The sequence below is a fragment of the Agelaius phoeniceus genome, chromosome 25, assembly GCF_051311805.1.
Source record: "Agelaius phoeniceus isolate bAgePho1 chromosome 25, bAgePho1.hap1, whole genome shotgun sequence".
In the NCBI taxonomy this organism is placed as follows: Eukaryota; Metazoa; Chordata; class Aves; order Passeriformes; family Icteridae; genus Agelaius; species Agelaius phoeniceus.
Window position 1 is genome coordinate 5,845,109 of NC_135289.1, and position 12,044 is coordinate 5,857,152.

Below are 12,044 nucleotides of genomic sequence, written 5' to 3' on the forward strand. Positions count from 1 at the left end.
GTTTATCCAGTGCAGATGACAAGGGCCATGCACAGACATGAGTGACCCAGCACTTGTTTGGCTTCCCTGGATGCTCAGGCACCCAGAAGAGAGCCCTGGCTTGGAAAGCCAAGGTCACTGACACAGCTGGGAAAGGTCAGAGGAGACCCTGACCCATTTATCCATGGATCCCTTTTTATTCTGCTTGATGCTGCAGAAAAAATAATCCAACAAGGTTCAAATACTGTGGGTTCCTTTTGAATTAACTGAATGTGGCTGACTGAAGTAACCACCCCCAAACACTTGAAGAGATAAACAGCTCCTCTGATTGCTCTGACAGGAAGCATTTCCACCCTTGCATGTGTTGGGGATGTACATAACATAAGAAACATTACTAAGAGGAAAATCACAAGCTTGGGAAAACACAGCAACAAGTCAACAACATCTTTAAATGAGTAATAAGTCAAATATTTACTCCCACAACACTTCAGGCAAGAATCCTGTGCCTCAGCTTTCACACAAGCATGGACAGCCTGTGGAGAAACATCTCGTACTTTTGTGGCTAGAAAAATCACCAGGTCCAGGGCTGTGCTTGGGAAGTTTATTTCCAGCCCTTGGAGGAATCTGTTCCTCCTTCACACCATTTGTCCTTGCACATTCCATGCTGTCCTCACACCAGGGCCAGGCCAGGGATTCCAGCACCCCAGGTCGGGTGTGATGTCCCCTGCTCTGGAGGAGCTGCTGGGGGGTCCCTGCAGGATGTCACACTGCAGAGTTCATGGCAAAGCTGAGTGCCTGGAACCTTTGCCTTGCTGTTCATTAGCTGGAAAATCACTGCCAGGATTTGCCCTTTTGGGGTGCCCTTTCCAGGGCTGTCAGTGGAGATGTATTACACTTGAGTCCTGCAGGACTGCAAACCACCAGAGTGTTCAAACAGCCAAAACAGCAGTGACTTTTAAATAAATTTCCTCAAAATATTTTCTATGTAACAACCTTGAAAAAAGGCTGGGCTCTTCTTCACTGCCCAAAGAGATGGTGGGAGAGACCCCCTTGTCTCAGACCTGCCTGTGCCCAGAGCCCCAGGGCTGCAGGAGGGGGGCTTGGAAAGAAAAGCCACATTCTGTGGAGCTGTGAGGCTCCAGGGTGATGGATAAGGGCATCTCTCCTCTGCCTTTTGGAAGACTTTTTCAGAAACCAGTGTATTTTATGAAACCAGTGTATTTTGTTCCTTTTAGGTATTGATTTTCTCCTTTTAGGTATGGATCAGGGCAGGAGGAAAGTGTCCAAGGCCAGGTTGGATGGGGCTTGGAGAAACCAGGGAGAGTGGAAAGTGTCCCAGCCATGGCAGGGGTGGAATGAGATGAGCTTGGAGGTCCTTTCCTGCCCAAACTATCTGGGATTCTAGAAGATAATAAAAGATATTGTCCCATATCCTCAGCCACCCAGAGCCCTGCTGCTGCCTGGGACTGATGGGCCCAGGCTGATGAGTCTGGACATCCCTGCAGCCACCACCCAGCCAGTGTCCAGCTGTCCCCACCACACCTGGGGAGCACCTGGGCACACAAAAGGCACTTCCATGAGGCTTGGAAAGGGGCAGGCAAGGGGTATTCTCTACACTACCAGCAGAAAGCAACTTAAGGAATATACCTCAGAGTTTCAAGGAGATCTTGGATGTTTCAGATCTGTGTTTTCTCTCACAGTCTTTCATTTTACATTATTTTTCGTTATTTTCACATTGTTCCACAACATGTCAAAACATCAGACAGATTCATTACAACACAAACAGGAGACACTTTGATGTAGGAAAAAAAGATGTTTTAATGGGTGCTAAGTAGCAACTGCCCTTGGGGGTTTAAAAATAAAAATAGAAGCAGCACAAAATAATGTTTTAACCCTTGTATCCCAGGATCACCAAAATATAGAATGCAGCATTGCACACAGAACAGTGCAGGCAATAATTTTCTTTTTACACTCATTCTGAAAATGGAATTTTGAATTCTTATAGGATTTTGGTGAGTTTTCTACTACTTCTTTGGAGAAGAGAAAGTTAAAAAGAAAAAAGTAAACTTCTCCAGGAGTATTTTCAAAAGGGCTCACAAAAGTGTGTGGTTTTGTCACAGGACACCTCTCCAGAGAATATACAAGGACAGCATCCAGCCTTCCTGGTGTGTCACCTGCAGTGACACCAATGCTAAATGGAGCTGGTTAGAACATGGTGGTTTGGGGTTTTTTTGTGGAAAGTGGTCAAAATGTAGAAGCCTATGCCCCTGAGGTGTTCTGCTCTTTACCAGCAAAACTCCAGCATTTTTTACTGAGGAATACAAAGGCAAATCTCAGTACATTTTTCAGCGAAGCAATTTCCTCCCCAGAGCCCAAAGCCAGCTGAGATGCTCCAGATCATTTGCTCCATTACCTGGGAGATCTCAGGGGCTCTGGGCAGGTGGAACAGCTCAGAGAGGTCCCTCTTGTATTGCTGGGCTCTCCTGAGGGGCTTTTCTCCTTTGTGCTTCTGTCCTTGTCCTTGGCACGAGCCTCCTCCCAATGCCAAGGCATTCCCAGTGCCCCTGGGAGGGCAGGGAAGCCCTTCCTCAGGCTCACAAGTGTGAGAGGCTCACAGAAGGAAAGAGTAAATAAATTGCTTTTATTTTGTTGTTGTTTCTGCTCATTTTCCCATCACACCCACCAGGCTGTGCTGTGTTCAGTGCCAGGAGGAGCTGAGCTGTGCCCTGCCTGTGCCCAGTGACAAAGAGCAGCCCAGAGGATATTCCCCATCTATTCCCATCGGGTTTAACCACCCCAGCTTTTAATTCTGCCTCATCTTACCTCAGCTTTAAGGGTCAGTGCTCCCTTGCTCACCTGGACACAGCCTGCTCTAGGCTGGGGTGAGCAGTGTGGGTTTCATCATGTGCAGCTGCTCATGAGGGCAGGGTTGCAGCTATCAGACCCCAAGAACAGCCTGGAAACATCCTTGTTTTCCCCAGATACCAGCTTGTGCATTGACCACAAGAACAGCCTGGAAATATCCTTGTTTTCCCCAGATACCAGCTTGTGCATTGACCCCAAGAACAGCCTGGAAATATCCTTGTTTTCCCCACATACCAGCTTGTGCATTGACCACAAGAACAGCCTGGAAATATCCTTGTTTTCCCCAAATACCAGCTTGTGCATTGAATCACCTGGGACAGACTCAGCTGCTCTCACAGCCTGAGATGGGGAGAGCTCTGCTCAGGCAGCTCACAGTGACTGTAACATGCAGAGGGCTTCAGAACCAGCCTGGACCCTCTGGGTACCAGCACAGCCTCCTCCAGAGGCTCTCTGGAAGCCAGGCAGAGGAGATGAGCCTTTAGCTGGAGATGGCAGAGTGAGACAAGCACAATCAGCCAGGTTCCTTCCACCTGCTGACCTCAGTTTGTCACCCACAGAGCCAAGCTCTGCCCCTCAGTCCTGGTGTGCTTCTCTAGTTTGTACAGTGGAGAGAAAGGCAGTCCAGTGGCATGGACCCCTTCTCTCATGGGCTGCTGGCTCCTCAAAAGCACATGTCTGTCCACACACTGGAAAATCTCCCTGTGGGGGCTGGCACGGCCATGGTGACAGAGAGATGCTCCTGGGCTCAGGGACAAGTTGTCCTTTCCAGTGTCACGGGGCTTCCTGTTCACTCTCCAAAACTTGTGAGACAGCAGGGCTGCTGATGCTGCTGGGAAATGTCCTAACTTGCTTCATAACTTGGAGGAGCTGAGGCAGACCACCCTGAAGGAGCCAGCTCTCTCTGGCTACTCCTCTCCATCCATCCCTCTGCAGGCAGAGCCCGGGCTGTGATCAGCTGCTAATGCTGAAATGCTGCTTGCAGAGGCTTCTCACTCTCCCACTTAGCACAGAGGGGACCCAGAGCCTGGCACTGGGGTTCATTCTGTGCAAACCACTGATCAGAAACCTCTGTGTTTGCTTCCTGCCAGAGACCTGAGCATGAACAACATCAGCCAGCTGCAGCCCCGCGCGCTCCGGCACCTGCGCTTCCTGGAGGAGCTGTGAGTATGGGGGTGCTGCATGGGCAGGGGGTGCTGGGGCTGGGGGGACACTGCACAGGCTCCTCCAGCACTGGCCACAGCCTCCAGGGCTGCTCCTGCAGCTGCAGGCTGAGCTGGGAGCAGCCTGTGCTGGGACAGGCTTTGTTTGCTGCTCCAGCTTAGGGGTTTCGCTGAGGTCGTCACCTTCAGGCTGAGGTGGGGCCAAAAGCCAAAATAAAAGAGGACCTAATCTCTCATTCAAAAATCAACACTGTAGCCTGGAGCAGAGCCAGCAATCAGAGAGTTTCACTCACCCTTCAGCAGCCAGGGTCCCCCTCACAGCCTCCTGCAGCCCAGAGACACAGGAGCCCCTGGGTGCTTCACAGGGTCCCTCAAGGGTGTCACACAGAGTTCCCAGGGGTGTCACACTGAGCCCCCCAGGGATGTTGCACACAGACCCCAGGGCTGTCATACTCAGTCCCTCAGCGGTGTCACACTGAGCCCCCCAGGGATGTCACATGCATCCCTCAGGGGTGTCACAATGCAGTCCCTGTGTCCCCAGGGATGTCACACTGAGCCCCCCAGGGATGTCACACAGAGCCACCCTGCAAAACTGAAATCCAAAAAGCTTCCCCCAGAGGCCGAGGTGTCCCAGCAGTGTGCACTGAGGTCTGAGCAGACACACTCAGACACAGCAGCAGCCTCAGTCCTGGGGATCAGCATGTGGCTGTGTGTCAGTGAAGGAGTGGCCCCACTTCTGAAAGTGTGAAAATTAACCAGCAGCACAAGAAACCACTGGAATCCTTTGTGAGCCCCAAAAATGGGAGCCCAGGGGGCAGAATGTTGAGGTTGACCATTTCTGCATTAGTAAATTGCACCTGTATGGTCTTACTCCACTTGACCATGAGAAATACCTCCAGGTGTTATTCTCATGCTGTTGATACTTTCAACACAACAGCTTCTGTTGGAAAACACAATTTCTTCAAAACACTGTTATTGTATTCATGAAATCCTAATATTAATGCTTCATTTGATGTGTGTTGTGAACTTACTGTGTATATAACAGTTACTGCAACTTAATCTGCCTCAATGAAACAACTTTCACTTCTCTGAATCAGATCTTGCTGCCACCACAAGGCACAACACTGGCATTTCATCAATGGTATTTTCCAAAATGTCAGAATTACAGATATCACAGGATATCACCTGTGAGATCCTGGCACAGGGTGCCCAGAGAAGTTATGGCTGCCCCTGAATCCTTGGAAGTGTCCAGGGCGAGTCTGGATGGGGCTTGGGCTGGTGGAAGCTGTTCCTGTCCATGGCAGGGGTGGAATGAGATGATCTTTAAGGTCCCTCCAAATCCAAATCATTGCAGGATTCTGTGATTTTATATTACAGGTTTTTACTTCAAATGGTCTTGTAACTGATCACCATCTGTCTGTATTTCAAATTCTTTGGAATTGTAAGGACCCAGCCACCCCAGGCACCCTCCCCAGCAGGCATTCACAGGCTGACAAGGAAACATTTTTGATCCTGTTTTGGATCAAAAATGCTTTGGAGCCAGAGCTGCTCACAGAAGTGGGTTCTTCAGCACCTTGCACCCATCTTGCAGCCTTTCTCCTTTCATTTTATCAACTTCCATGTTGAAATGTGGGCACCCAGCACCTTCACTGGGGGTGCTGAGGCTTTTCACACACCCAGACTCCTCTGTGTACAATTAGCAGTTGTCTTGCTGCGAGCAACCGTGTCCTGGTTACATCATGTACAAACAGAGCAGCCTCAACCAGCAAGGAATAAATATTCATAGGTTCCAAAAGAGCCAGCTTCTCACAGCCAAAAATAATTATGAATGAAAGAGGCAAAGGGGAAAAATTTAAAGAGGAAAATCTGAAAAAATAGTTGGAAGTTGTTAGATAATATTTTACTGGAGGTCCAGTGTGTCACAAGTCTCCCTTTGGAAAGGATTGACATCACAGTTAAAGGAAGAAATGCAAACTGCAGCATCATATACTTGTGCATAGCAAAGTGCCTGCTTGAATTTGATAGCAGTAAGATAGTAATCCTATTTATGGAAATCAAGTAATTTATATGAAATCAAGCAAGGAAGGATTTTATATATTATGGCAAATTAAAAGTGATTCAACAACAACAGCTAGACAGGGACAGTTTGTTCAGCATTCATAGGGCTGTCATTGACCAATAATGCAACTTGCCTGGCATTTTCCCTGCTCTTTTCATTTATATCTTCACCAAATTTTCATCCCACAACATTACATCAGGACCATGACATTCAGGCTGGGATCACCCTCTGTGCCAGGACACGCATAAGAATCAAGCAAACAAATCCTGCTTGTTTAGACATCCTCAAGGGAAGTTTGTTCAGGTTTCACAGCTCAGATCTCTGCTGATTTCATCTGCCTGGGACACATTCCCAGGGTGACACGTAGCAGCCCAAGCCCTTTGTCTTCACCCCCATGGCAGAGCTGGGACATGGCAGGGAGTGAAGAGCAGAAAGCCCTGCTGAGCACTGAGGGACAGCCCAGGTACCCCAAACCCAGCATCCCAGTGTCTCCTGGGCAGGAGGGAGCCCTCCCTGCCTGTCCCCCTCCAGCAGGGAAGGGCTGACAATGAGGAGGACTCTGCTGCAGCTCATCCTGGCTGCAGGTGCCTGTGCTCAGGTAGATGGAAAGCCTTCAGCAGGTTTCTCACCCCCAGAGATTTTGGGTGGCTTTATGGCCCCAGTCTGCCCTCTACACAGAGTCCCTAAGGCACAGAATGGTCTGAGCTGGAAGGGACCCACAAAGATCATCAATTCCAACCCCCAGCCCTATATAGCACCATCCCCTAGAGTCACCTTGGTCCAAATGCCTTTTGAACTCTGTCAGGCCTGGAGCCATGACCAATTCCCTGCCCTGACACATTATCAGGCCAATCCCTTGGGTCCTGTCACGGCTCACAGACAGATCAGTGCCTGCCCCTCTTCCTCTTCTCTGGGGGCTGAACAGAACAGGTGGGCCCAGATGCTCCTCACACAACTTCCCCTGCAGGCCCTTCCTCATCCTCACTGCCCTCCTTTGAATGCTCCCAATAGTTCAATATCTACAGCTTTATGTTCCCTATTATCTCCTGGATAAACCAGGCAAGTGACGGGCTGGAGCAATCAAAGACAAAATTTACAAAATTCAGTTCAAGGTGAACCAAAACTGATGTTCTGGGGCTTTGGTCAACCTCAAAAATTTCTTTTAACCTGAGAGAGAAAAAATTGTTTCATCTTCAGGTTACTTCTTAACATTTAGTCTTTTACTTTGGGTAAAGCCCTAAAAGGAAATGGTATTTCAAATTATATTTGCTTTATTGCCAAAGATACCTTAGGTGCTTGAATCTTACGAAAAAAATCAGAGGTTCCTCAGCAAAAAATTTGCCAATTTCAACCCAGATTTTCAAATCTCCTTTTCAAGATTCTATGAAATGACCTAATGCTCAGAAACATCCCAGGAACTCTTGACATCTTGTCCTTGATCTATAACCCTTATCTTCTTCAACGGGCAGAGAAAGCCCAGGTTCCTCTGGCTCCTCCTCATGGTTCTCCTCTCCTGCTCTTGCCCATGATTCTCTGATTCCATCTTCTCTCTCTTTAAATTTAGCCCCAGTAGCCCAGGGTCCCGTGGAGGAGAGCTGGTGTTTCACACCCTTCACCACTTCTCCTCCTTCTGTTCCTCTATTTTAGCACCACCCCAGGCTCCTCATGCAAGTGAAGTTTCCCAGAAGTCAGACAGCAGCTGGACTCGTGGCTGAGCTTGTGCATGGAGCTGGGATTCAGCTGAGGAAAAATAATAATGGGGAAAGGAAAAGACAGCTGCAAAAATGGGTGGATGAAGCCCATGTGTCCCATGGACAACAAGGACAAAACGTGCCAGGTTTCACTGCTGTGGAGCCCTGCAAATCCAGACTGTGGACCCACCTGAGCACATTAGCCCTCTGCACACTGTGAGGAAAAAACCAGAGCAGGGTGGCACATGAGGGTCCTGAGGACAGCAGGGCCATCACCCACGGGTGCCACCCATGACACCCAGCCAGGCTGTGTCCCACAGGGCATTTCTGCACTGGCTCCTCTCTGCTCTGGACACCAAACATGTCCTGATGGCATCAGGGGGGATGCTGTGGTTAGGGCACAGATGAGGGCACAGGGACTGCTCCAGCTCGCTCCCTATGTGCTCTGATAAAGTAATTTTCACTGCCAGAGCTTCATTGTCCAGCAATGAGAGCAGGCCCTCAGGTGTGCCCTGTGGGCCATTTGTATTTACTGAGAGCTGCCCAGGAGGGTGTTGTGAGTGCAATTAGGTCTCATACTCAGGAGATGTCCAGAGACCAGATCCTCCAGACTCAGCTGCCTTTGAAGAGGAGTGGGAGAGGGGCCTCAGTGGCTGTGCTCCCCTCTGGCCCCCAGCCTCCCCTCCAGAGACAGGAGAGGAGAGGCTGCACAGGCAGGCACAGTCCCAGCCCAGGCATTCACCAGACTTTCCCTCCAAAGAAAACCTGCACAGATAGAGGTGTTCAGAGCTGGGCCTCACACAGGCAGGGAACAGCCCAGAGTTTAGTATGTCTCCTCTTTGTTTCTTTCCCCTTTTTTCCCCCCTTCTTCTTTTCTTTCTCTCTTTTTGGCAGCAGGAAGATTGTTTAAAGTTGCTAATAAATTCCAGTTAATGAAGCCTGAAAAGCCAGAGCTGGGAGCCAAGAGAAACAAGAGCAATCAGTACAGAAGGAATAGAAAGAGATCTTGAAAGCCGGCCTGGGAATAATAACATGTTGAAATGTGTTCGCCGGCAAGGGCTTTGTTACCGCGCTTTGAATCCAAGCGCGAGCGCTCGGTGCCAAGAAGGGAAACTGCAGCCAAAGGCAGGTGTTCATTGCCATTCACCTCTTGCTTCAGGGCACAGCGGCAAGATCAGACCCCTTCCCAGCCACTGGCTCTTTCACCTGCCTGTTCTCGGGCCCCGGGGGCAGAGGGACTCACCAGCATGGGGAGCAGGCTCAGCACCGCGCTCAGCACCCGCCGCCGGCTCTGCCAGCCCAGGGACCAAGAAACGGCATGAAAGCAAAATGAAATAAAATGCAGTGTCCTGGTTTAGGGCAAATTTGGGAGAAAAGCTCCAAAAGGGAGCCCCTCCAGAAAGCAAAGCCACACAGTCCCTCCACCCAACCAGGTTGGGAAGGATTCCTTGGAGACAAGTGGAAAGAACCTGTTTATTTAACAAGCACAGCACCCCCCAGCACACAAAATGAACAATACCAGATGACACCGCTCTTTCACTGCTCTGAAAAAGATGACAAATTCAGAAGGTCTCTCTTGGGGGTGGTCGCTCTGTTATCAGTCCCTCCAGCACTGGGAATGGCTGCTGCCCACAGCAGGCCCCACTAGGCCACAAGGTGCAAACTCTTGGTGTTTCCCAGGTCCCAGTCCGGAGCAGGTTCAAGTAGATCCAAAAAAAAGGGAAAGGAGAAATAGTCCAGGAAAAAATTTGGACTGCTTAGCTACTAACTAATGAGCAGGAGCAAAAAGGGAGAGCGAAGCAGGAGCAAAGCAGAAGCAAGAGCAAAGCAAAAAGCAAAGCAAAAAGCAAAAGCAGCACCCATGTACTGCCCTGTCTCTGTGTCGCGCCAGCTGTGGGGGAGCGGCTGGTAGCAAAACCAAAACAAAACATTCGCTCTTCACAGCCAGTCTTGAAGGCACAGAAAATGATACCCAGCATAAACAGAACACACAAATGGGGATACAAGCATCATAATGTCACCCTAGGACATGCAGGCATGCATGCTGCAATGTGAATGCAGCAGCCCTCTTCTCCTGCCTTGTACCTGTGAGGGAACCCCCCTCTCACTCCCTTTCCCATGTGGTCCAATGGAGCCATCACAGCTTATGGGGACCAGTGCTGCTCTTGGCTGCCCTTGCCTGTTGTTAGAGCACTCCCAGCCCCCCATCAGCCTCCAGGCATCTGGAACATCCACTCTGGGGAGATTGTTCAGCACAAGGTCTCACTCCAAGGCAATGTCACTCCTGGAGGAGGCAGCACTGTAGTGGGGCATGGCTCCTGTGGGAGTGACAGCTCCTCTGTGGCAGCAGGGCTGGCATTCCTGGGCAATGCTCACATGGGCTGGCACTGGGCTGAGAAGCTGCTTCTGGAGCAGTGTCTGAAGTAGGGGACTCCTGAGACAGCAGCTGTGGTGGGTTTCCATGACACATCAGGCTGGACAGGTCTCTCATGGAGACACAAACGCTGGTAGGGCCATGAAATTGTTTTGCCATGCTGAGATTTGGAGGCAGAACCACTGCTCCCTTGGTAGTCACCTTGCCTGGCACAGCTCTCCATTTCCAGGTGGCCGTAGCTAAAGAGCTGCAGCTCTGAATTCTTGGTCTCTGTGGTTCCCCCAGGATTCTGCACAGCTCCTATGCAGAGAAGGCACCAGGGCACAACTTGTTGGCAAAAAAGGAGACCAGCTCTGGTTGATCCAGGACTTTCTGTCCCCCTGGCTGGCACCAGTCCTTGGCAGAGGATGGGGCAGCTCATCAGTTCAGTGGGTGAGCAAAAGCACAGAGAGAGTTAAAGGATAATTCCTCTGATGAAGCCTCCCAAAGCTCATCCCTGTGCATGGGGTGAGGACTGTCCTTAGCACTGGCCAAGGTGCAGGTGAGGACAGGAGAGAAGGGCTTCTAAGGGGTTGTCTATCATGAACATTGACCAATGAGGCCAAAATATTGCAGCTGCCCAAACCAAATTCAAAATGTTTTGGAAATTTAGAGATTTCCATTTTATTTCTACTCCATTTAGACCAGGGAGAGTGTTCAGCAACTGAAAATCCTTGCTAGGTGAGATAGCTGAATCCAGTTTTCCTGAAAACTGCTTTCCATATGACTAACCATGTTCTGGGGTACCCCAAGTGGGGCACCAAAAGTAGAGTCAAAAGTGAAAACTGCTCTGAAAGTTTGGAGGGAACAAACAGAAAACCTTTGCAGTTTATAACATAAAGAGATGGAGTGAAAGTCTTCACTGTCCTGTTCATTAAGGGGCTGTGTCTTACTAATATTACTTGGCAAATGAATGCAAACTGGCTTGCATATGAGCATTCATGTGGGTTGAAAACTGGCTTGAGGACCATAAACAAAAGAACAAATGCGATCAATCTATCGAGTTGGAACAGGCATTGAGGGGGGTACAGTGAGCAGGGCTGCAAACAGGCACAGTCTTCTCCTCAGGGATGGAGTGAGACAGCACAGACCACATTAGAGGCATCTTCAGGAGATACCAGACTAGGACCAGCTGCAGATTCCTGTGTGAGAAGGAAGAGTCCAGGCCTGGCCCTTTCCTCAAATGCACCATGTTTTCACTTGTTGACTTAATTGGCTTCATTCCTGCTTTGCACCAGCACAAGAACAAACTCAGGCATGACACGGGGCCTGTGGTCCCCTGTGTGCCCAGGGGAAGGCCCAGGCTTGGCAGGATGACACAGTTTAGGCAGGAGCATGGAGTGTCTGGGCACACTGCCTCGAGAGGGTGAGCGCTTGAGAAACCACCCCGAGCAGGAGATCAAAGGGGCGGCCGACACGCTCAATAGAAGTTTGGCAAGGGGAGAATTTCACTGGGATATGGACACACATGTTTGTCCTGTCCTGCCAATGGGCAACGTTCCTGCCTCCTAATGTGAGTGATAAGAGCATCCCTGAGCTGCCTGAGCACCTGACATGAGCCATCTTGCCCAGCACAGCCTTCGGGCGTGCCATGGAAGTTGTAGCATGACCAAGAAGCCCAAGATACAGGAGGGTTGAGCCTGTGGTAACTGAACAGCAGCAACCATACAGTGGTAAACCATGAGTTTGTTCCAACTTGGAGTGTATTGGGAATGCAGATCAAAGCCTGGAGGAATGTTCCCAGAAATCACGGGAGTGGTGGAAGGGGAGGCGGGGGGGCAGGATCTAAAATCCACCACGAGCTCTCTGAAGCAAGCCAGCCACATCCAGCTGTCACCCTCCCCTTCTACCTGCCCCTTCTATCTGCCACTTTTAAA

The 12,044-nt window shown here is 50.0% G+C and overlaps 1 protein-coding gene across 1 annotated transcript in view; it reads left to right on the forward strand.

Moving 5' to 3' along the window:
- The window catches only part of LGR6 (leucine rich repeat containing G protein-coupled receptor 6), a 172,279-nt gene that overhangs the window by 60,144 nt on the left and 100,091 nt on the right, over window positions 1-12,044 (forward strand). The window contains exon 2 of the mRNA XM_054648754.2: window positions 3,933-4,004. Within this exon, the coding sequence (XP_054504729.2) occupies window positions 3,933-4,004 (72 nt within the window). The remainder of the gene's footprint in view (window positions 1-3,932; window positions 4,005-12,044) is intronic.